This window comes from Pleurodeles waltl, chromosome 12 (assembly GCF_031143425.1).
Source record: "Pleurodeles waltl isolate 20211129_DDA chromosome 12, aPleWal1.hap1.20221129, whole genome shotgun sequence".
Classification (NCBI taxonomy): domain Eukaryota; kingdom Metazoa; phylum Chordata; class Amphibia; order Caudata; family Salamandridae; genus Pleurodeles; species Pleurodeles waltl.
In genome coordinates, this window is record NC_090451.1 from 716,148,914 (window position 1) to 716,174,192 (window position 25,279).

The window sequence follows — 25,279 nt, forward strand, 5'->3', positions numbered from 1 at the left end:
CCCCCACAGACATGGTCTCTTGCGCTCTTTGATGATGGTTACATTTATATTCCATTTTCCTCTGATTAACTGCCCACTTCTCCATCACCATTCAGTGAACCACATCCACCCAAGTTTCACACAAGGGCATCTTCAGAATTTTTATAATATGCGGTACAAAGACCTCACTAGGTCAATGGTGGCCGACTACTGCCCAGGCTACTCAAAAATGGAAGAATTCTGAAGTACAGTGACAGAGCTATGGAAAGACACCCTAGTCCTCACACAACAGGCAACCAAGAGCCATTTCCATGCCCAATCCACACCTAAAACACATGGAGAACATACCAATAGCTTCTGAGACTCCAAACATGGACATTATGTTCAGGGTTAGTTTAAATAAACTGCTGAACAGAACAGTGATAGCAGTAGCATAATGCAGCCTATCCATTGATAAAACATTGCAAGTCACATTACTGCCTGAAGAAGCAATCGTAAAGGGAACCCGCTCACGATCGCTGAGGGAAGATGGAGTAGTGATAAATCACCAAACTAGACAACAACCATATGTCCTATACAGCATACACATCCTGCTCCATGCCGACACTAACATTTTTAGAAATGTGCTTGCTACAAGAGTGCAGGGGCGGTGGCATCACTGGGATGCATAGGTAAGGACTGGTTCCTACTCTGAGAATATTTCTAAGAACATGAGTACACTACCCTATGTGGTAGCTGAGAAGACTCAAATATTTTGAGGTAGCACCTTAAAACGTTAAAAATGCATTCAATACAATTGGATAGCCATGTTTGCTTGACCCACTACATGACTTGAACTTGTGGGACAGGTTGTTTCCCTTGGATGAGCAACTACATTATACAATTCTGGCTCAGAGACTATGAAAGTAGTGTCTGAGAGGCTGGAAAATGTTTAAGACACAGCTGGCCCCTCTCATGTTCTCCTTTTTCTCTATTGTTGATCTTACCACTTGTAGAAAATTGTATATATTGTTTCCTACTATTATACCACACCTTCTATTTTTGCTTAACCTTACCCAGGTATAGTAGGGTTATGTGTGTAGACCTCCTTGTTTCTTTGGTCATACCACTTAACAACATGAGGGGACGAAGATCAAGGAGGGGTTAAGGAGCACATTGTGTGATTCTACAAAGACAATCTGCTGGTGTATCAGTGTGACCTCTAGCTCCATAACAATGCTGCCCTAATACATCATACACCTGGCAAAACGATTTTGAAAGATCTTAAATTCACAGGAAATTGCAGAGCAAATACCACTGTGGATCCTCCCATGGTTCAGAAGGTGATGAGTGACGGCAGTCTCAGTGGTGGGCAGGGAACTGTGCAATTGTGGACAACCCATTGCTGAAAAAGAAATCTGACAGTAGGTGAACTCGGGAAAAGAGTTCATATCAAGCCCTGCCAAATATTGCAACACTGCTCAAGGCAACTAAGGACCCAGGGAGCTCCTGAGTGGATAAGCTGCCTGAGGCCAAAGTACACGATGTGCTGGCCTTGGCACCAGGTGTTAGGTGGTATACAAGAATATACAGAGCATTGCTGAAGAACAAGGCAAGGCCCACACTGGGGTCATAACTGGCTGGCAAGGAAACAGCGTAACACAATCTGAAGATATGAACAGGGAAACGTATTTTTATTTTTGAAAATATTGCCCTCCAATGTGAAGTTTTAATTATTACAATCCAAGTTTTGCACAAGGCATACATGTCACTGATGTTGCTTTGAGAATTTAATGACAGCAGAAGATATATATCACAAATGTGGACATATTCAGGACTTCAACCATCTAATCTGGAAAACACTTGTCAAAGAGAATTAATGGGTCAAGGTCCTTGAGAGAAGCACTGATAGAATCGTCTTGAAGGTCTGAAGTCACGGTTTGCTTGTTGTTTGGTGCCCAAGCCACAGGGATGTAAAGTTAGACATGAGATAATGCACTGATGCTATTCGGGGTACTGACAGGTTGAAGCAGTAGACATGCTTAAAGCAATAACAGATGATAAACAGGGCAACTGGAGATTTTAGGTGCAGCCTCTTTTATTCCCCCGCACAAGACCCCCATGGTCACTTAATGACCCAAAGCACGCTTGGGCATGGAGGCTCTTCTATAATGCCTTGCGCCTGCTCTGACCCGCGATGAGACACCTTTAAGATTTTTGCACTAACATGCTTCTTCCATAATACCACCTATCATAGTATAATTTGTGACTTTTATATCACTTTAATACAAGAAACAATCTTTAACAAAGAGAACTGATAAAAACCTTCAAATACAACATAATTTTTCACAAATTCTTCAACAATTTCAAACACAGGCCATACACCGGCACAGCCACCGTACTCTTTCCCACTTGAATCTCTAGAGGGCTACCATAAACTTGATGCACTCTCAAATTGTGAAGCAATACATGCAACTTCCTGAAAGAAGTATTCTCCTCCAACTGCAATTAAGTAGGATTCAAACAGCTTTTTCAATAGAAAAAAGGCTCCAAGCCTCATTCAGAAACAATGGGGTTGTGATACACTAGCTACAGCCATGGATCAATGAACAAGGTAAAATATAAAAGGAAATAAACTAATAGAACAAATAAAACTAATATAAACAACCTACAAAAGTTAAAAGCATTGACACACACCAAACAAAAACAAATGGAACGGTGCCTGTTCCAGATCAGGCATTTCAAAAACCAAACTCTAACCAGCTTAATGCCCTAGACTGCAACCTTCTTAGAGTCTCAAGTAAACTGCAGTCCTCTGTTTACTTGTTTATTGCAACAGTTTCAGACACTTGTTTCCTGTAAAGTCTAACATCATGCTTGCCTGAAGCACCTATAAGAGGGACAACTACTTATTGGTAATCCGAGGACACAACAATCCTCACCCCCTAAATATTTATCGAGTTAACATCCCACAATTTCGACTCCTCTCACTGCCTGGATAGCTTCACCGCTGCATTCCTTCTGCTGGGGAGATCTGTTTGCACTTAGCTGCCCTGCCCTGCTACACAAGGCATGGAAAGCACTTGACTTTGTAGTCCCTGCTACCCATATCCTTTACAGCATTATTCCAGTCAGTGTCAGAATACATGACCATGAACTGAGGTCTCCACATGTTGAATCTTCTCGTTGGGTCTAGTAGTTTGTGAACTACACCCAGCATGAATTTGCTGTGATATGTGCCAGCACAAATGTATTGAAACCCTCTCATCCTTAAGGAATCCTTAGCAGCCAAGTTAAGTTGGGAAGCACTGCGTGATGAAAACCTGGAAAAAAAGAGAAAAGTGCCGTGGGACAAACCCAGCAGTAACTGAGACAAATAAGCACAGAGGGTCAGAGGTGATTATGTCCTGCTACTTTTTTCTCCTGAAGGTTGCATCATGGGATGAACATCCTGAATTATTCTAGAATGTGTGAAGTTCCTTGTGAATTTGTCACTGATGGTAAACTCTGGCACACGTTTTCCCCAATGGATACTACCTGCAAGTAGAGGTTTTTTTTTCAGTCCTTAACAGATTCCACATCTGCTGCTTTCGTGACTTACAACTTTTTTGGTCCGCCAGGTGAATTAACAAGATTAACAATAAATTAAGAACACAACAAGACGCCTTACTGACTATTGCCAGTATTGGAAATACTTAGAACCAACCAGGGTCAGAGACGATGGAAACTACTTTAACAATTTTATGCCGGTGTCTGTCTCGTTTTTAAACAAAAGTTCATGAATTCTGACACACGAAAGTACTTGGTTAGCACAAGTTGTATTATGCCTTCTGTGGGTGCACATTCATCATGCCTATTTGTATTTTTTTTGTATAAATCCATAGAGCAAGTGGAATTGGAAAACATCTGGAATCGAAAAATTGTGCTTAGTTATTCTGATGCACCCTTACTCAGTGCGGGTGATTTAAGAGCATCCAGCATTCACTTTGTATGTTTATTTTCCTGGCAGTTCTGGTGAATTCTCATGGACAGAGAGATTAAAGCTTTTTCTGCAACTGCAAAATTTAGGTCATATTTAGAGTTTGGTAGACGGGTTACTCCATCACAAATGTGACATATATGCTTTATTTCATGTGCCACAGGCTATAACTCACTTATACTAAAGCAGGCAGGATTATCTGTCTGCCAAAGTCAAATCCAGGTTGCTTTCTGGTGCTATAATCTCCAGGTTGGGTTTGTATTAGCATAAACATAGTTACCGGAATGAACCACATTTCGAAGGGAAGGCACACCCGAATAACAGTCTGCAAAGTAGGTAGCATGATTCTAGAGCTTTGAGCACCAATACAATGCACATGTTCTTGTCTTCCGGATCCTGCATCTTTGGATTTTATCATCTTACTGGCGTTTAAGACCTCCAGTGTTCATGAGGAACTCCTGGTACAGTAAAGATGTTTTAGATGTGTAAGAACTCGCTTTGTTTCCACAAACTTAAACTGGAGGCCAGAAATAGTGGTGGATGCGTTCACCGAAGTGTCTTTAGATGTGATCAGTGATTACACTCTTGCCACACTCAATGCATGTGTATTCTTTTTGCTATGACTGCATTCCCTGAAGCATCCTTCAGTTGTTATGTTGGTTTAAAACAATTTCGGTTTTCAGTGTATCTGCAACAAATGGTATTCCTTCACAGGTCAGACCTTACGTCTGTTTCCAATAAAACATTTCTTACACTAAGTTCACAATTTCTGAAATCATTACTGCATAATTTTACACTTAACATGACCTTGCATGCAATTTCTAAACTTGGTCCGGCTAGGATATGTTTGAAGTAAATAATAAGAATGAACGTTTTTTCCTAAATTATGGTTCTGCTGTTCCATTGAACACTATTGCATACCATAGCTTGAAACATTCATACTCAGGCTAAGTAGCAGTTTGAAAACTCAATACAACTAATTTCTATCCCAACATTACTGCTCAGAAAACTGTCCAAAAATGGCAGGGCAATGCATTATTGATATAAATGTCCACAAACAGCATGCCAATCTATTAGTCATAAAGGTGACAATGTTACCAATACTGTGAAACATCCTTATCAACCCAAGCACATTAAATTGTCATCACACCTGGAGCGAGGATCACATCTGGAGCAAGGACTATCTCAAGCTAATAAGCCTGAGAATAATATTTCACATTGCTTGGCACCCAATAGAAACAACACGACCAACTGGACTGTTTATAATTCACTCACACTTGGTAAGGAGTAGCGAGCTGGCCATCTGCAATGCACTTCAACATCCTATCAGAGGCTGAAAGCGATATATAAATATCTCTACCACTGCATATGGTGTTTCTTCTCTTTTGCGTGTTCACTAATGTGTTGACCTTAAGATGAACTGAAATGCACTCCTCTTTCATATGCCTATGTTTTTTCCCCTGTGTGTGTTCGCTGGTGTCGTTTTAGGGCTGATGAGACTCCAAAACCCCTGCCGCATTCATTGCAGCGATATGGCTTTTCCCCTGTGTGTCGTCGCTTATGGGCTCTTAGATGTGACAAGGCTCTGAAGGTCATCCCACAGTCACTGCATTTATATGGTTTTTCTCCTGAATGTATTCTCCGATGGGCTGTTAGGCTAGAGGAGGCTCTGAAATTCATCCCACATTCAGTGCACGTATGTGGTTTTTCTCCTGTGTGTGTTCTCTGATGGCGTTTTAGGGCCGATGAGACATTGAAACGCATCCCACACTCATTGCATACGTATGGCTTTTCTCCTGTGTGTGTTCGCTCGTGCGCTCTTAGGTTTGATAACCGAGCACAGTCCATCCCACATTCTTTGCATATGTATGTTTTTCTTTCTACATGTATTTGCTGATGGATCCGTAGAGACGATAAGTCATTGAAGCTTATGCTACAGTCTGGACACACATATGAATTTTCTCCTACATGTGTTCGCTCATGTTTTCTCAGGACAGAGGAGTCATTAAAATTCTTTCCACATTCACTGCAAGTGAATGGTTTTTCTCCTGTGTGTATTCGCTGATGAATTGTTCGATCAAATGACCGCCTGAAAGCCATCCCACATTCACCACATATGTATGGTTTTTCTCCTGTGTGTGCTTGCTGGTGGCGTTTTAGGCTGGATGAGCGAGTAAAGCTCTTCCCACATTCAATACATACATATAATATTTCTCTTGTAGGTAGAGGGGCAAACAAGGGTCTTACTCGGTGTGGAAGTGATTGCTGTTGGGCCATCATTGTGTTTAATGCTGGTTCATGGTATTTCAGATAAAGGCTTGCCAATTTCACAGCTTGGTTTAAATGTCACTTAAAGGACTATCACATATGGCACAACAAACTTATAGGTACAGTTTCCAAGCTGGGCAGTAGTTTTCCTAGAGAATAGTTTGAGGAATGAACCTTACTGTTGAGTTGGGGAATTGCAGCTAAATGTTCTGCACTGGACTGAAAACACCTTTTCTATTTGATCTTCTTTTGTCCAGCTCTTCATTTATGCTTGTTGCGCCTTTGAGCCATCTGTTTGAAGTGGGGCTGACAACTGAGGAAGCTTTTATGTTTTTAAAAGGTTAGCTGTGTACAAAAGCTTGTATCCACATTTCTAGACCAGCGCTCGTCACCAGAATGTTTCTATGCCAGATGGTGGATAGCAGATCAAGTCACACGTTCAAATTCTATGCAGATATTTTAGGAGTCCAACTGCCGGGTGAGACTCTACTCTTTCAAAAACTTAAGTGAACTTGCCTCATTCTTCAAGGGTGTGTCTGTTCATGTGAGGGTTTCTCCGTTTCAATCTTGCTCCTTACGTTTCTGATTGCAGACCAGTTTCTCCCTTGTTCTCCCAGCAGTTATCCGACAGGGAATCAGTAATTCATTTGTGTTCCATCTTTTCTTTACAGGTCTTTAAAGGTTTCTGTTGGATGTGAATATATTTACCACAGTTATAACCTAGAATATGTATTTCATACTAATTAAACACACCACAAAAAAATATTTAACTAGTTTAAGAGCTTAATTCACAAATTAACATATTTCACATTTAAAAATGAAATAAGTCATAAATGGAACTACAAATAACAAAAAACATTGAAAGCCACAAAACTATCAAACTGTCATAAACGCAAGTAGCAAAATGAACCAGAAAATAGATGTATCCAGAATGTTATATTTTCAGCAAACACATGTACACTGCCATTGCAGCTTGTGTGCTGGTGGGGAGAAAAAGGTAAAGTTAACATGGCACCCCTCTCTGGGTGCCATTCCCACAAACCACTGCCTGTGGCATAGGTAGGTCACCCCTCTAACAGGCCTTATAGCCCTAAGATACGGTGCACTATACCACAGGTGAGGGCCTAGCTGCATGAACAATATGCCCCTATAGTGTCTAAATCCATTCTTAGACATTTGAAGTGCATTGTGGCCATATCGAGTACATAGGCTGGGGGGTTTTCACTACGAACTCCGCAGCTCCATTATGGCTTCACTGAAGACTGGGAAGTTTGGTATCAAACTTCTCAACTTAATAAACACACACTGATGCAAGTGTTGGATTCATTGAAAAATGCACACAGCGGGCATCTTAGAGGTGCCCCCTGTATTTCACCCAACCCTTTAGTGTAAGGATGACCAATCTGTGCCAGCCTGACACTAACAAACACATTTCTGACCCCATGGAGTGAGAGCCTTTGTGCTCTCTGGGTCAGAAACAAAGCTTACTCTAAGTTGGGATGCTTCACACCTCCCCCTGCTGTAACTACAACACTTGGTGGTGAGCCTCAAAGATTCCTGCCTCATGTTACACTGCCACAGGGCACTTCAGCTACTGAAAAATTCCAATCCCTGGAACAAGCCCCACTTTTAGCAGCAGGTGTGGCAGGAAAATTAGTAAACAACAGAAGTTGTGCCCACCCCAGCTAGGACCAAACCTATGGTAACCACCCTCAGGGGCAGTAGCCATTGGATACTTCCCTCTGACCCCTGTAACGCCTCTAAATCTAGTATTTAGGGGTACCCCTGAACCTTGCTCTTCAGATTCCCGGCGACCGAAGAACTGAAAAGCCAATCCAGCAGCAAAGATTCCAGACGACAACTGACTTGGTCCCAGCTCTACAGGCCTATCTGCAGCTTTAAGAATCCTGCTACAAGAAGACAACTCGTCCTGCAGGACCAGAGACCTCTACAAACCCCAAGACCTCTCGAGAATATTGGGCATGTCCAAAAAGAAACCTCCAAGGACCCCAAAGCAAACCCAGATCAACGAGTCCTGCCCACTCTGCACCCAACTTCCACGACCCAGGTGGCCCACTAGTACAGAGAAGGTCCACAGGCGATTCTGACCTCGAGTCCACACTGGGTTGACCCCTCCTGACCAACAAGACATTTGCCTGCAGCCCAAATCCAGAGGACTCCCCTGACCACGACTGGCTCCGGTGAAGATTGCACAGCACCTAAAAGGTACCTTTGCACCCGCAGTCCCCTGGCCTTGGAGGTGGAAGGATTCCTGAACTTTCAACCACTGGAAAGCTCTTTAAACTTGGAAAATAGTCTGTGGTCTTGGCTGGAGGTCTGCAGACTACAGAGCAAGTCCTGCCTTTGTGGTGAGATGTGGCATGTTTATGGTCACACTGCAGAGAACTCAGACTTTATGCATAAAAAAATCATTATGACCACCAAAATCATTTTAGAAGGAAGTTTATGTAAAAAGAAAACTGTAGGAGGGCAAGCTGAATCTTTTAAACTTTATAAACATTCCCCAAATGTATCAATAATTAGTGGACTTTTTTTGTAGCCTTGGGCTCGCCATGTACAATATGACACCAGCAGCCTGTGACGTGGCCTTTATACACCAAAGCATGGACTCTGGGGTTCCAAACTGTACACGTGCAAGTTGAGCAAAGCTCTGGCACAGACATATTTCATCAAGGAACTCTCAAAGAGGGGCTTGCTTTAATTACATGCTGGAACGTCTTGTGCAGAATGTCTTTTTTTAATAACCAAGATTTTTACTGATGGTGCATACACATCAACATTCAAAAATGGGAATATACATACAGTTGTAGAATAAAGCGAAAACCATGTTGTCCATTACATGAATCATGATCCAGACACATTTAGGGCAGTCAATAATATGCCCACCACTTCCCACAAACTTAGCAATTATTCTGCAGGCAACCCCTAGATGCGTATATTGGTCGCTCCATTTTGGCACACCAGTCCATCGCCACTCGTCGCATGACCAATTTAAGGAGGTTTGCCAAAGACCTGGGTTCAAGCTAGCCTGGCTGATGAAGGGTGATACCCTGAAACCGGTCCTAGGATGCTTTTTTCCAGTTGAGGGAGGATCTGGCTTGGCAGTTCGGGCTGGACTGTTCCCATGGGGAACAGGGTCAAGACTGATTTGCAAATAGCTGGGTCCAAACTGGAATGGCATGGGTGGCAAAAAAAAACTATGGATTTAAACCCAGATCTCCATACTGGGGGTGAATGTTTGACACTGTTCAGCATTCCGTCCATCACTTGTTCTTTTTGCATCAATGAGAATGGCAGCAAGTTCCAAAGTGATGGAGTTTATTAATAAAAGTTGCGGCTCTCCCATTTTCTGAAATATACGGACCATCAGTGAAGAAGAGCGAAAGTTCCCATACTGAATAATACTGTGTTAGATTTTTCCTTGAATATTGAGATCCCTCTTCTACTACGGCTTTGCAGATAAGGCAGCAAATCTCAAATTTGATCCGTATTTATTCTACAGACAACCAATGAACTTCCCTAAGCAGAGGTGAAATGTGTGTCTTGATGCTTGCTTGATTCTGGACCATTTGTAACCTGTAGATCAACTTAGTCTTTTGTAAGGCTAAATAGAGTTTGCATGATATTACTAATGGTAAAATTACAATTTTTCATGCTTCTCCAAAGAGAAACCTCACTATTTTTGTAATCTTTCTCAATGTTAATACACAAGAAGATTAACGCACCCATTTGTGGTTTTGAGGTCAGGTCCCCATCAATGATGATGGCTAATGAGTAGAGTGTGCATGCCCTACACAGACTTACTATGCCTCAAGCAGTTTCCCATACCAGGCCTAGAAAAATCTACTCACCCACTTGCCAAGGCAATTAAGATTTTATCAGGTTGAACTATTTTTTGGATCTCCTGATCCTTTCTGACGAGTGAACTTGAGCTGGAAAGGAATAGGAGTTATTTTCATTCAGAAAATTAATGTGCAATAAAGATGCCTTTAGATCTTGTTTTATCTTGTTGCCTTTGCTGCCTGTTCAATGACAAAGGTCAAATATCAGATTGTCTTTTTACTAGGTGCTGCTTATTTTCTCACCCTGAGTTTATTCTCTAAGGTTAGAGGGTTTTGTATAGTGAGCTGTCAATCATTGTGAAGCGAAAAAGGCTGCATATTTTTTTCTAATATACATTTAAATATCTTGTAAATAAATAGTATAAATATTTCACAATAGATCAGGAATTACACATGCACTTTTCTTGTAATTCAGAAGTGAGAGGCAAATATTTAAATAGGAGCAAAACAACAAATCAGAACACTTTACTTGGTGATGTCCAAATGACAAACATTTGCAGAAACTCGATTTCCAAACATTACTGTTTGTACACTATATAGTTTCATCAGTAAAACTGCATGTCACTTGGAAATTCTGTGGGTATTTCATTTTAAAAATGTATTAATTGGAAATTACAGTACGCTACCACTTCATGCTTTAGTTATATATTAATTAAAAGTAAAAGTCTTGAACCATGATTAGAAAAGCATTCTTGGTCCGTACTGTTTACAACACTGTGAATGATCTAAGAGAAGGGCCACTGGAATTATACAGCAGGAGAGGTCCAAGTTATGCAGCAGGTTTGAGTAAAGTATATGGAAAGAAAAGTCAAATTATGCAGCATAATGCAGCACGTTTTGTAACATTATTACTTCGTTAATTTGTCATTTTTAAACTTGGTAAAACTTGCTGGGCATTGGATACACCACATTAGAACCAATTTAACACCCAACTATAGCAATAAGCTACAGAAAGGTGACCAGTCCAGCTTTGAAAAGGGCCTTTCACTGCGCTGCAATGTGTCGTCACTTATTTAGCAGCCTTTTTTCGAACTGCTTGAACTAGAAACATTTTTTTGGGTTAAAATCTGTAGATTATGCAGCACATGACAGATTATGAGGCATGTGCAGCACATCTATGTGTATCCTGTGTGTGGCTACATTTGCATTATATATGGAGCATACATTTAATCTATTAAACAAGATTTTTTTTTGTACGTCAGACATGCTGCACTAACATATTTGAAGGTGCTATCATATGTGATAATGAAGAAAATGGCAGCTCAGTGATTTAAAATATTTGCTTAGGGTTACATCATTGGAAACCAGTTTGTGGGTCCGGAGCATTACAATTAGGATGGAGAAGAATAAGTCACTGAGCTGCAGGTCTAGTAAATGTTTGTGACGTTCTGAAGCCTGCGCAGGGACACTGCCGACGGGGCAGTAATCCACGGTGCGCAGCGGCTTCCATCTAATTGAGCATGTGCCTTATTACAATTATTGCAATAAACATAGTTTGGAAACACTAGGAAAACGCCGCTTTTGGCTGTTTAGAGGGTAAGCGGCAGAGCTGAAGTCCGCCCCGAGCCGGTACCGGGGGCGCTCGGCCCAGGCCCCTGGGGGGGGGGGGGTCGGATGACGATGACACGGGGGAGCCTTCAGGCGGAGCCGCTGCGCACCCTCCCTACCTGAGCAGGAGCCGCTGCAGCCGCTCCTCCCGGGGCCGGTCCGAGGGCTCCCCGAGGGTCCGGACATGAAGGTCCCGCCACCGGCCGCTGAGTCCTTCCTCTCCTGCCGCAAGCGGGAAGTTGCGGGAGAGCCGGATGTGATGCCATCACCTGCTGCTGCCGGAAGTGATGTCATCATCTGCGGCTGGAGGCGACGGCTGCCTCTGCTATCGGTGACCCGGAAGTAGGAACCAGGGCCGGGGGTACGAAGCTGAGATTTGTGACAATGTATCGCTGGCGCTGCCGCCGCTGACCCGGAAGTGGAGACTCTCCATATTATACTCCGCAGCGACCGAGGCTGTCGGCAGGCGATGGGCCTCTGCCCCAGACGGGAAAATCAAGCATTGGCAAAGCCAACAGCATCTATTGGCTTTACTCATGGTGATCAGATGTGCTGTACAGCATCTTTGATGCGCTGAAGCATGGCTGAAGAATTAAAAACATTGTCTTTTATGTAGCCGTCTTTTTGTAGTTATTAACCCAGGCTGAATCGATAATTACAAACCAAAAAACAGGGGGAGAACCAACAGCTTGGGAGAAGGGGTGCAGAAGCGTCACAGCTTGGGGGGTGGTGGGGCAGAAGCCTCACAGCTTGGGGGGTGGAGGGGCAGAAGCGTCACAGCTTGGGGGGTGAAGGGGCAGAAGCCTCACAGCTTGGGGGGTGGAGGGGCAGAAGCGTCACAGCTTGGGGGGTGGAGGGGCAGAAGCGTCACAGCTTGGGGGGTGGAGGGGCAGAAGCGTCACAGCTTGGGGGGTGGAGGGGCAGAAGCGTCACAGCTTGGGGGGTGGAGGGGCAGAAGCCTCACAGCTTGGGGGGTGGTGGGGCAGAAGCCTCACAGCTTGGGGGGTGGAGGGACAGAAGCGTCACAGCTTGGGGGGTGAAGGGGCAGAAGCCTCACAGCTTGGGGGGTGGAGGGGCAGAAGCGTCACAGCTTGGGGGTGGAGGGGCAGAAGCCTCACAGCTTGGGGGGTGGAGGGGCAGAAGCGTCACAGCTTGGGGGGTGAAGGGGCAGAAGCCTCACAGCTTGGGGGGTGGAGGGGCAGAAGCGTCACAGCTTGGGGGGTGGAGGGGCAGAAGCGTCACAGCTTGGGGGGTGGAGGGGCAGAAGCGTCACAGCTTGGGGGGTGGAGGGGCAGAAGCGTCACAGCTTGGGGGTGGAGAGGCAGAAGCGTCACAGCTTGGGGGTGGAGGGGCAGAAGCGTCACAGCTTGGGGGGTGGAGGGGCAGAAGCGTCACAGCTTGGGGGGTGGAGGGGCAGAAGCCTCACAGCTTGGGGTGGAGGGGCAGAAGCGTCACAGCTTGGGGGGTGGAGGGGCAGAAGCCTCACAGCTTGGGGGGGTGGTGGGGCAGAAGCCTCACAGCTTGGGGTGGAGGGGCAGAAGCGTCACAGCTTGGGGGGTGGAGGGGCAGAAGCCTCACAGCTTGGGGGGTGGAGGGGCAGAAGCCTCACAGCTTGGGGGGTGGAGGGGCAGAAGCGTCACAGCTTGGGGGGTGGAGGGGCAGAAGCGTCACAGCTTGGGGGGTGGAGGGGCAGAAGCGTCACAGCTTGGGGGGTGGAGGGGCAGAAGCGTCACAGCTTGGGGGGTGGAGGGGCAGAGGGGCAGAAGCGTCACAGCTTGGGGGTGGAGAGGCAGAAGCGTCACAGCTTGGGGGTGGAGGGGCAGAAGCGTCACAGCTTGGGGGTGGAGGGGCAGAAGCGTCACAGCTTGGGGGTGGAGGGGCAGAAGCGTCACAGCTTGGGGTGGAGGGGCAGAAGCGTCACAGCTTGGGGGTGGAGGGGCAGAAGCGTCACAGCTTGGGGGGTGGAGGGGCAGAAGCGTCACAGCTTGGGGGGTGGAGGGGCAGAAGCCTCACAGCTTGGGGTGGAGGGGCAGAAGCGTCACAGCTTGGGGGGTGGAGGGGCAGAAGCCTCACAGCTTGGGGGGTGGAGGGGCAGAAGCCTCACAGCTTGGGGGGTGGAGGGGCAGAAGCGTCACAGCTTGGGGGGTGGAGGGGCAGAAGCGTCACAGCTTGGGGGGTGGAGGGGCAGAAGCGTCACAGCTTGGGGGGTGGAGGGGCAGAAGCGTCACAGCTTGGGGGGTGGAGGGGCAAAAGCGTCACAGCTTGGGGGGGTGGAGGGGCAGAAGCGTCACAGCTTGGGGGGGTGGAGGGGCAGAAGCGTCACAGCTTGGGGGTGGAGGGGCAGAAGCGTCACAGCTTGGGGGTGGAGGGGCAGAAGCGTCACAGCTTGGGGTGGAGGGGCAGAAGCGTCACAGCTTGGGGTGGAGGGGCAGAAGCGTCACAGCTTGGGGGGTGGAGGGGCAGAAGCGTCACAGCTTGGGGGGTGGAGGGGCAGAAGCGTCACAGCTTGGGGGGTGGAGGGGCAGAAGCCTCACAGCTTGGGGGGTGGAGGGGCAGAAGCCCCACAGCTTGGGGGGTGGAGGGGCAGAAGCCCCACAGCTTGGGGGGTGGAGGGGCAGAAGCCTCACAGCTTGGGGGTGGAGGGGCAGAAGCCTCACAGCTTGGGGGTGAAGGGGCAGAAGCGTCACAGCTTGGGGGTGGAGGGGCAGAAGCGTCACAGCTTGGGGGTGGAGGGGCAGAAGCGTCACAGCTTGGGGGTGGAGGGGCAGAAGCGTCACAGCTTGGGGTGGTGGGGCAGAAGCGTCACAGCTTGGGGGTGGAGGGGCAGAAGCCTCACAGCTTGGGGGGTGGAGGGGCAGAAGCCTCATAGCTTGGGGGTGGAGGGGCAGAAGCCTCACAGCTTGGGGGTGGAGGGGCAGAAGTGTCACAGCTTGGGGGTGGAGGGACAGAAGCGTCACAGCTTGGGGGGTGGCGGGGCAGAAGCGTCACAGCTTGGGGGGGTGGCGGGGCAGAAGCGTCACAGCTTGGGGGGTGGCGGGGCAGAAGCGTCACAGCTTGGGGGTGGAGAGGCAGAAGCGTCACAGCTTGGGGGTGGAGGGGCAGAAGCGGCACAGCTTGAGGGGTGGAGGGGCAGAAGCGGCACAGCTTGGGGGTGGAGCGGCAGAAGCATCAGAAAGGGAGTTCATGGCTGTGCATGACTGCATGAACACAGTGAGTTCTTGGCCATGTTACGTGTGAGTAACCGCGAAGCAAGATTTTCAGTCTGCTGCAGCGCAAGTCAGCACACAGCGAGCTCTTGTGTAAAAAAGAAAAGTAAGACTTAGTGCCAGATTTACTAATTAACACTGCTACACCTCCCAGAGGATGGCGTAATGAGGAGAAACATCTTTCTTCTCCTCATTGTCTCCTCTTTCTATATGTGCAGCAATCTGCAGCATGCACACAAAGAGTAAGATGCCCCAGTCCACCACAAACATAATTTGTAATGCAGCCTGTGTTGGCACTAGGCTGCCTTAAGTACGCCAGCTCTATGAGAGAGCAGTAGGGCACCATGTCCTAGTAGATATAGCGTAAATGTGCCATTTCCCTTTCATTCAACACAGCACAGCAAGTTGCCTTGCTACACTGCGTGGAAGGTTAGCAAGTAGGGCCCTAACTGAAGCGCGCGACCCTGGTTCTGCAGTATTGTGTGGTGAGCACAGAACAAGTCCTTGATTATGCAGAAGTGTAGAAGAAAGTAAGTTACTCAGGAGACGGTTATTTTAGGGCTACATTATGCACAGTATTGAGCAATGAAAGTATTAGCTATTCACAAATATTTAAGGCATGGAGCGTGGTATCCAAATGCACCAAGAGTGCGTAGCCTGTTGGAGGAAAAGTACCTTACCCTATGTTTGCCACTTTGTCTTGATACCCTTCCCTTGGCGCAGCTTAGAAGTGTGAGCTGCACTTTTAATTTTTTGTTGCACGTCGCTTCTGCTCAGAAATTAATGTGGCCAATTGCAGCAGCAGTAAGTAGAAGCCTCGCCTCCTACGCAGGGTCCTCCCGCACACAGAATTTTTCTCTTAGTCCACAAAACACAAGGACACAGAGTAATTTGTGTTACAGTGAGCTAAACTCCAGACTCCAACTATCGCCTTTAACTCAGAACTCCGTTTTTAAAGAACTTGACTGCCCAGCTCACTGTGACACTAATAGTACTACAGTACAGTGGGTTCATGCACCTTCCCTAGATTACCACTAGCCACCTACAGAAATACATAAAAAAAATAAACTATATTAGGACAATATCCCCATGAACACTGCAACGAAAAAGTTAGTGAACCTGCTGCAGACTTGTTGTCTACTATGACATTGCAGAGGATTAATTTGCTTGATGCAGAGGATGGATGAGTGTTTGTGCATTTACACATGCGTCTCGAACAAGAGTGCACCCAAGGAAGCCTGTACACCAAACCATGTACGTTGGCCGCTCTCATAAGATGCTTGCTGAGTTAATGTGCCGGCTGCAGGGCTTAGTGTATACTTGCAGCAAAGGCGAAGTCAAGCAAATGCCTTCTGTGTAGTGCACTCCATCGGAGGTGCACCAAAAGTGAAACATGCACTCAAGCGATTTTTTAATAGCTGCAGGAAATAAGAACTTAAATATCGCAGACTGACTCTGTCCATGCAGAGCTAGTGTCTCGAGTACAGACACCAGGAACAGACTATCTTTTCAACAAATCGGCCATGAATATCAGAGGGAAAGGTGTGCCTCTTTAAGGCACTACAGCACAGCAGGCACTACAACAACCTACACTACTCAGGTCTTAAGGCAGGGACACCTCTTTGTGGACAGCTGCCCTTGCACTGGCATGACAGACCCACAGTGCCTGCCTGACTTCATGTCTACAAAAGGTTGGAAAAGAAGGTTGGGGAGTGGTGACTGCAGACTGTACTGGCTCGGGGTGGCCTACCACCATGCTTGGTGTGTTTATGCAACTGGAAAACTTTCTCAATGGCAATCCTCACCTCCAAGAGAGTCAGATTCACAGCTGCCTCTATTTTCATCCTGTATTTAAATGTCATCTGGGAAAGCTGACTGCGAGATTTTCGGGCAGGCTGTTGCTTTAATAATAGAATCTCAATATGTTGTTATTTATTGAGCACTGACCTAGCATCGGGTCTTTGTGCAGCTCCAATGACACAGTTTGTGGTACCAGCCCACCTTATACAGCTTACCAGACAGCACCCCAGTCACAGGGCTGGTCAGACTGCACTTCTTCCTCCCAAGGATGTCATGACAAGGTTTTATCTAGAAAGTGGGCCAGGTGATGGTTTGCAGGAATGCAGTGAGAAGCACGCAGAGAAATAAGAAGGAGCAAAACAGTAATGTGGCGCACTGGGTTTCACAGAAGCACACAGTGCTTGGCAGCAACATAAGTGCAGGGAGAGAAGCATCCAAGCAAATAAGTGCATTCTCATGGAGTTTCACATGGAGTTTCACACTGGAAAGAAAACAAGAATAAAGCACAAGCACTATGGTGGGAGCGGCAGGTAGGGGGATTCAGAAGGGTAAGAAATAGTATCTCAGTCACGTCAGGAGCAGCAGGCACTGATTAACTTGAATCAATTTGTGCTTGGTCAGGTGCAAGTGTCAGCTCCTCACACCAAGACCCATCAGGATATGCAGGGCACTCTGTGTGACTGTCTAAAGTGAATTCACAAAAACCCAACTGTCATCCTGATCCAGAAGTGTATTCCACAGACAGGCTGAAGCTGAGGCACAGAATGGTAAAGCAAGAAAAATGATAACTTTCTAAAACTTGCATTTTCAAACGACAATTTAAAACCCACCTTCACCAAAAGATGTATATTTAAATTGTGAGCTCAGAGACCCCAAACTCCACACCTATATTTGCTCCCAATGGGAAATTACACTTAAAAGATATTTTAAAGCAATCCCCCTGTCACCTTATGGGATAGTCCTTGCAATAGTGAAAATCAAATTTAGCAGTATTTCACTATCAGGACATGTAAAACACTCCTAGTCACCAATAAGTACTTTTTTCACAGCTCATAAAGAGACCAGAAAGAGTGAAAGTTGCTAGTCTTTTGAGAGGGTTAAAAGTGATAGGAAAGAAAAATGTGGGGCAGTGAGAGTCCTGTTGTTCCTCAGTGTAGACAATGGGCATCCTAGAGAGCTTGTCTGTGCCCAGCCATAGTGGTGCCTTTATTGCCGGTTAAACCTGCAAAATATTACAGTTTAAAAACGTGAGAGCTCTGTTCATCCCTTTTGGACTTTGCGACCACTGATATGCTGGAAAAAAAAGGGGGAAACATTGAAATATAGCTCCTCCTCATGCAAGATAAAAAAAACTTCTTTGTGGATTTGTAATTGAGTTCGGGATAATGGACCCAAGTAAATTTGCCTTGTAGTGTATCTACCTGCCTGGTCTGAATGAGCTTTTACAGCTTTAAGAACTTAAGGATCAGTGAACTAAAAGAACAAAATAATAACTCCTCTGGGTTTAGAAGCAGATGTGGGTGAATGATGCTTTTGACCCAGTCTGTAAGCCCTTTGGATGCTTATATCTGGTGAGGTTGGAAGATCAAAAATCTGAGGCAGAAAAGCTGAAAAGAATGTGACTGGATTTGTTGCATTCTATATTTTCAGGAAGACCATCAACACAGAGATTATTATGTCTATTCCTTTTCTAAATCTTCATCTTGCTTCTTTAAAAAAAGTTAGTTCCTGTTGCATGGATGCAGCCTTATTAAAGTAATCCTCAGTGTTACTCTTTGTTCAACTGTGGGAACATACAGATGACCACTTTGCATCCAGGTTCTGAATCCTTAAATTTGTTTCCTTCACGTAAGGACATAGCGCCGTTATTTCATCCAGCAAGAGTTCCATGGAAATAGATGAGGAGGATTTGTCAGGTGAGAGATGATCCTGCTTAAGTCTTCTAGTAGAGCTCACACTCTGGGATTTGATTGTAGTATTAACTTTAGAAATTTCTGAAGACATTAGCCTATGAAGATTGACTATGCTTGTCATTGAGTGATCACCATGCAATGGAATGAAATGCAAATTCACTGACTGATAACATTTATTCACTAGTTTGAGCTTTCTTGTTTTTCCCAAGAGGGGTACATCAGGCATGAATAAAAAAAAATGAAACCTAGTATTGTTGTAGCAGAACATAAACCCAGCAAATTGAAAAGGAATTAACATAGGCGATATGCAGTTACATACTAATATAACTTATACTTCTAATTTGAAATGCCAGACACTTGCAGTTCTGCAAGGTAAAAGGAGAGCACAGCATATAAATACTCCACTAGTGAGGAAATTCCATTAGAGATACCTCACAGGAATAGAGGTGCAAGCTGTGACATCCTGAGGTAATCGAAGCGACGTTGTGAAAACATAAGCAAGAAAATGGCTGCTTGCCACTCATCATGTAAGCACAGGCAGGAGAAACATTGCAGAACCGCGCGCGCGCGCGCACACACGCACACACACACGCGCACACACGCACACACGCGCACACACGCGCACACACGCGCACACACGCGCACACACGCGCACACCACGCACACACACACACACACACACACACACCCCCCCCCCCCCCCCCCCCCCCAGAGGATAAAATACGTCATATGCTTGTAGGAATGGGCTGTCTGACAGTGAGATGGAGGGCTGTTTCCCACTCTCCTGCCAAAGCTAGGATAAAGGGATGGACTGCTTCTCACTCCTAAAGATGTCCAGTCTACAAGAACCCAGGGCCTCCCGGGCAAATCTCTGTTAGGCATTACTTTAGCTTCAGATTGGGAATAAAGCTAGCGTCATTACATCGCTGAATACTTATGCTAATGAGCTGAAATCTGCTTGCTGACTGTGCTAGGAGTCTGCGGAAAAATAGAGATGGGGCGTGAGTGAGAAGCACTGGACCGCAGATCAACCTCCAGTGCGGGATCTTCTTGGTTGAGAGACAGCTTAAAGTTACCTTGATGTTTCGGAGCGAGGTCAAACTGACCCAGCCAAAAAACAGAGGGCTTCGGGAAGTATATTTGAACATGCTGTTAGAACATGTGGAGTACACATTAAGTTTACAAAACTTACCAGTTTCAGCTCTAGCAGTTGCTGTGATGAGCCAAGCCCCACACCGGAAAGAATAAATGTGAAGAGGCAAAGCACAAACGTTCGGGACAGGGTAAAAGGATGACTAACTGGGGAACCGAACTGGAAAAAAAACAACAAACGTGACTGACTGATACAAGTGCGAACTCATACAAGCAGAAAGCCAAAGCAACTAACAACAAATTGACCGGAAAAGATCAAGATCCTTTAGTGGCCCTATATATGGATCTGCCAACACTAACCCTTAAAGACCCCAGGAAGAGAGTGTTTATGTTGAGCAAGGACTAACAACTTGAAGTGGGTGCAGGATTTGTAGTATCAATACCCGTCCCTCTGTTGACACTGTAGAGGCTTGTTAAAGTGTTAAGCAAAACAGAGACTGAGATTTTTCTTTAAGTTGCATTTGAAAAACAGAACTCTGTACAATATGATGAAAAATAATTTTCCTGTCTTACAATTGGTCGTTAATAACTAGTACACGTGGAAAGGAGAGTGCAGTGATAAACCCAAAGCATGTACTCTCCACGTGCTAAGTTTGCATAGACATTAATAATGGCAAAGTTTCTTGACAGCCTGTTCCTGAGTGGGTGTTCCATGTATTCCTTGAATTTCATCATTCACATTTTATTTGTAGTAAGAATTTAGGACTCTGCCTAGAATGTGTTAGCCATAAAACATACAGAGATGCTAAGTCTAATAAGGCCACACACAGTATTAGGTGCTCTGGATGCATTGATGAGTCTGTCCCTGGTAGATTATTCGGGGATAAAAGCCAAGTCATTTCCCAGATGCTGACAACATTTCTTCTCTTCCCACAGTACAGGCAGAGCCCTGCCTTTCTTCAATGCTCTTTTTCTTCTGGTCAAAGTGCTTTGCACATCTCTCTGATCTGCACTGGTTCCGTTCTCAGAATCTACATTCTATGATTATAGCCCCTTGCTCAACATAGAAGGATCGTTTCTTCCGCGTCTGTCTAAAGTGTTTAAATCAATCAATGCTGCAAAGGTGGCAGGCTGATTCACAACCAAAGACCACGGCGGCTGCAGACTTGCCTGTTTAGACAGCATCAGTTACCAGTTGTTGATATGGACTGATACAGCTAATAAGGTCTTAATTTCAATGTCATTAATGTTGAAAAGCTTGCATAAGCAGACTAGGTGCTATGCCATGAACCAGTTAGGGAACTGTGCTCAGTTATTTGGCAAAAATATGACCCACACCATTGCATCCTTATGTAAATAAGACAAGAACGTTACCTTGCAATTACTTTCAGGCTGAGAAGACACTGGCACCAGCAAGCAAGGGGGCAAGCTAGAGGAGGGAGAGGAAGTAGGGCAGAGGCCGAGGAGCCTGACCCAGAGTCCCAAGATGGCGGGGTGCTCGTGTCGCTGGTGTCTCCCTTGTGTACAGCCTATACCATGCACCCTGAGCGGTTGGGCTGGTCAGACTATGCAGCGACCCACCCCACCCTCTTCCATACGCTCCAGAGCCCTGAGCCCTGGCCCAAGGATGGGCACCATCAGAGAGAGCCCATGTGTGAGTGGGTGCACTGAGGTTGGTGGTGCAGTTTTAGACTGGGCGAAGACCTCAGCAGGAGTCACAGGAGAGTTGTGATGGCCCAATGCAGACATTAACTGGTTTAAGACCCTGTCACAGTTAGAGGTCCAGTACAGAGGTGATGTTGATCTGATAGCCACAGGGGGATGACCCAGGAGCCCATGTATAAGTGAAGGAGCGGGGCTCCCGAGTTATAACTCGGTGGCCCTATTTTAAATAAAGATGTTGTGGTGCTCGGCTGCTGGTGACTGGATGCCAAGGAGAGACTGCGGTGATTGCAGAGTGTCAGAGAAGGCCCCGCAGAAGCCCTAAATAGCAGAATCAATTGAAATCATTGAAGGGTCAAGTGTCCTTAAGCGGTCTATCTTGGAGGTCTGAGGCCCATATTTATACTTTTTGACGCAAATGTTACCGCCGGCTAACACCATTCCTACGTGCCATGCGGGCGCATTATTTAAGGAATGACGTTAACCGGAGCTGCGGACTGGTCAGAGTAAAAAAAAAAATGTCTCAAACCAGGCAGCGCCGGCGTAGGGGAAAATGGGGGTTGTGCGTCAAAAAATGGTGCAAGTCAGGTTTGAGGTAAAAATCGTGCCTCAAACCCGACTTGCGTAATTTTTTGACGCACAAACCCCATTGAAATGACTCCTGTCTTAGCAAAGACAGGAGTCATGCCCCCTTGCCCAATGGCCATGCCCAGGGGACTTCTGTCCCCTGGGCATGGCCACTGGGCACAGTGGCATGTAGGGGGGCCCAAAATAGGCGCCCCATGCCACTTAAAATAAAATAAAAAAAATCTACTTACCTGGGATGGGTCCCCCCCCATCCATGGGTGTCCTCCAGGGATGGGCGAGGGTGGCAGGGGGTGTCCCTGGGGACAGGGAAGGGCATCTCTGGACTCCTTCCATGGTCAGAGACCATGGAAGTGAGCCCACAGATCCCTTAGCGCCTGCCCTGACCCAGGCGTTAAAAAATGGCGCATATCAGGCTGTGCGCCATTTTTTAAGGGCCACCCTCTCCTGTGCATCAAAATGACGTGGGAATAAAAATAAGGCGCACAGACCTTAAAGTAATTTTTTTTGGGGGGGGGAGATTGGAGAACACCTACCTTGCATGTCATTAACACAAGGCAGTTTACCGCATCCAAAAAATGACTCACACAGAGGAATTTCGACGTCCGCGAGCTTGGGCATCAAAGTTTAAATATGGGGTAAGGTTTGCGAATGTACTGCTTCCATCCCGATACTGGACCCCTGGGGCTAGAGTGAGGCGTTTAGACTCAGCAACCGCAAGCTTGCTGCCAGAAAATGTTGACGTTGGACTCAATTTGACTTAGCAGCTTAAGATGACCTAATCAGACTTGATTGGTGGCACCGTGCCAGAAATATATTTTTAAGCCATTTCTCGGTAAAGAGGCGCACCTCAGAAAAGGAAATTGTAGATTCCAAGCCCTAGAAAGTTCTGTTGTATCCTGCAGAGTGGGCAAGCCACCAGCAAGACCGACACAGGTGGGCTTGGTTGACCGTGGGGAGGACCCTACCATTATATCATGGACTGACACAGTGCTATCCCTGTACCCTGGTAGATGATATCATGCCAGTGAAGCTAACTGAATTGAACTGATTGTTAGAGTTCAGTTATAACATCTGCAAATAACTTACGAACTGTACTTCTAAAGTGTGATGGAACAAGCAGTAGAAGATGCTCTGTTTCCTCAGCTTTCACTCAAAAGGAGACCTTTCCACCAATGTTGGCCACAGTACAACATTTTGAACAAAACATTTTAGGCTGAGAGTCTCCAGAGTCATTCTTTCCGCTATATCTCTAGTACAAAAGGTCGATGAGGATTTTAATTTTGCTGTCAATACCATCAAGAGATCCTCATCAAGCATGGCAATGAGAGAGTACTACGCTGATCTTTCTCTCCGAGTGTCAATCCAGAATTTAGTGATAACCACGATTGAACTCTGAACACCGCATTTATTTACAGGAGATGAGGAATTGGTACTCTCCAAATGTACGCAAGCTGGTATTTTGTTTCTGACCTCTCATGATGCAGAAGCAGCGGCAGACGTTTCTATGCTGAACATGTCTTTGATGCAGACTACATTTCAAGACATGCTGCAAGAGCAGGGTGTGGTAAATACTACAATAAAACAGGCTAAACAAATCAACCTATATGAGAGTATAAGGATGGGACTTGGCCAACAAGTGAAGAAGACACAAAGAACAAACTGGAAATTGTAGTCCAAAAACAGGGCTCGAATGAAAATCAATGGAACCCCCAAACATTATTTCCCGTTTACCAGCTTTAGTACATACATTGGGAGAAAGATATGTAAATTATAGAGTAAAGTTGAAGTACAGTCTTTCGTATGAAGCCTGGACCAGTCGCAAACCTTAGTACACCTAAAAAGAATGCATTCCTATCTCAAAAACATGCTCTTGTAGTAGTGGTCATGCCCAGCACCCCACAATCAGACTACGGACTTTTCAACACCAAGCCCTTTTTAGTAAAAATGTCAGTGATAATATATTGGGACAGTGTAATTCAACTTGGCTACTAAATACAAACTTACCCAAAAGTCCGCTCCCCAGGTCAGAGTAGTAATGGCTATCCATCCAATAAACTCTAACTTAACAAAACTCTAACTTAACAAGCACAGAAGGTTCTCCCTATGGTACATTTAGTCAAGAGAGTTCATAGGGGTGGCAGCCCAGGACAAACTTTCTTCCCCTGCCTGCCTCTGCACTACTGGTGATTACCATTCCGAAAGTTCAAAATAATCCGGGTGAAGGGGGAGGGCACCAAAATATAGATACATTTCTGTACTCACAATGTGTACGGTCTATGCAAAAAAAAAACTCTTAAAATATCTTGTGGGTTGAGTGTTCGGTTTAGGCATACCAAGCAAACCAGGCACTTCCAGGGAAAATTACTCCATAGCTAATCACTGTATGGTCTTTTGGTCGGAGGCCAGGAAATCAATTGTAGCTGTTGGACGATTATACTGCTGCTTTGAGGATTTCTGGGCTGCTTTTGACCTGGTTGACAGTGATTTATTATCAATAAGCTTCAGGGGTACAATACTCCCCAAGACTTGTTATTTATGATCGAACAGGTGAAACCTAGAAGAACAAGTTACTTGTTATTGAATTTCCCAGGCGCCTGACTGGATCTGGAAGTTTTTTCATGAGCAGTACCCCTGCTTGCAGATAGGTGGCATTGATCGCCTCCACATACTTTGTTGGAGCCAGAAGTGACGTTACAGTACCTATATAGGCGCCATCTAGGCATGCTGACGTCAGTTTTGATTCTCGACTTTCCACACCAGAACATTCCACATGCTACCGTAGTGGTCAAAGCTTTAACTCTGATGCAATGAGCTTGTAAGCCATTAGGAAACTGCTTCTTGGCAAACGCATAGCATATTCCTATACAGAGCACAACCCATCAGGAGATGGTCCACTTCTGTACCACCGACCTTTCTTCACACCAATATTCCCTATGAAGAAATGGTCGTCCACCCAGAACTCTTGTGTGCAGTCAAGGCAGAACAACAACTGCTGGGCAAGGAAAAGAGCCAGACTTCAGAAAGGAGGGCAGAAAGAGGATCAACATGTTTCTGTGCACACCAGGCCACAAAGTTCTTCCAATGGCAGGTATACACCGTCTAGCCGGAGGGATGCCTGGCTTCCAAGATAATGAAAGAGACTTCAGGAGGAAGGTTGAAAGTTGTCAACTGCTGCCGCTCAATCACAACGCAAGAGGCAGAGTAGACCAGTTCAGGTGAAGAACCCTCCGATGGTGCTGTGACAGAAGATTTTCCAGCAGGGGCAGTCTCATCGGAGGATCGATGGCCAGGCTTAGTATCTCAGGATACCAGACTCTCCATGCCCAGCCTGGAGCCACAAGAATGGCTAGACCCGGTTGTTCCTGATCTTCTTGAGAACTCTCAATGGGGTGATATGGACAG

At 45.9% G+C, this 25,279-nt stretch overlaps 1 protein-coding gene across 1 annotated transcript; it reads right to left on the reverse strand.

The window, feature by feature from the left end:
- Positions 1 to 1,625: 1,625 nt before the first annotated feature.
- Positions 1,626 to 11,880, reverse strand: LOC138266970 (zinc finger protein 79-like). The gene is made up of 2 exons (XM_069215777.1): positions 11,736 to 11,880; positions 1,626 to 6,890 (listed from the first exon to the last, which is right to left on the reverse strand). The coding sequence occupies exon 2, from the start codon at positions 6,215 to 6,217 to the stop codon at positions 5,384 to 5,386; it is 834 nt and encodes a 277-aa protein (XP_069071878.1). The 5' UTR covers positions 6,218 to 6,890; positions 11,736 to 11,880; the 3' UTR covers positions 1,626 to 5,383.
- Between the last annotated feature and the right edge of the window lie 13,399 nt (positions 11,881 to 25,279).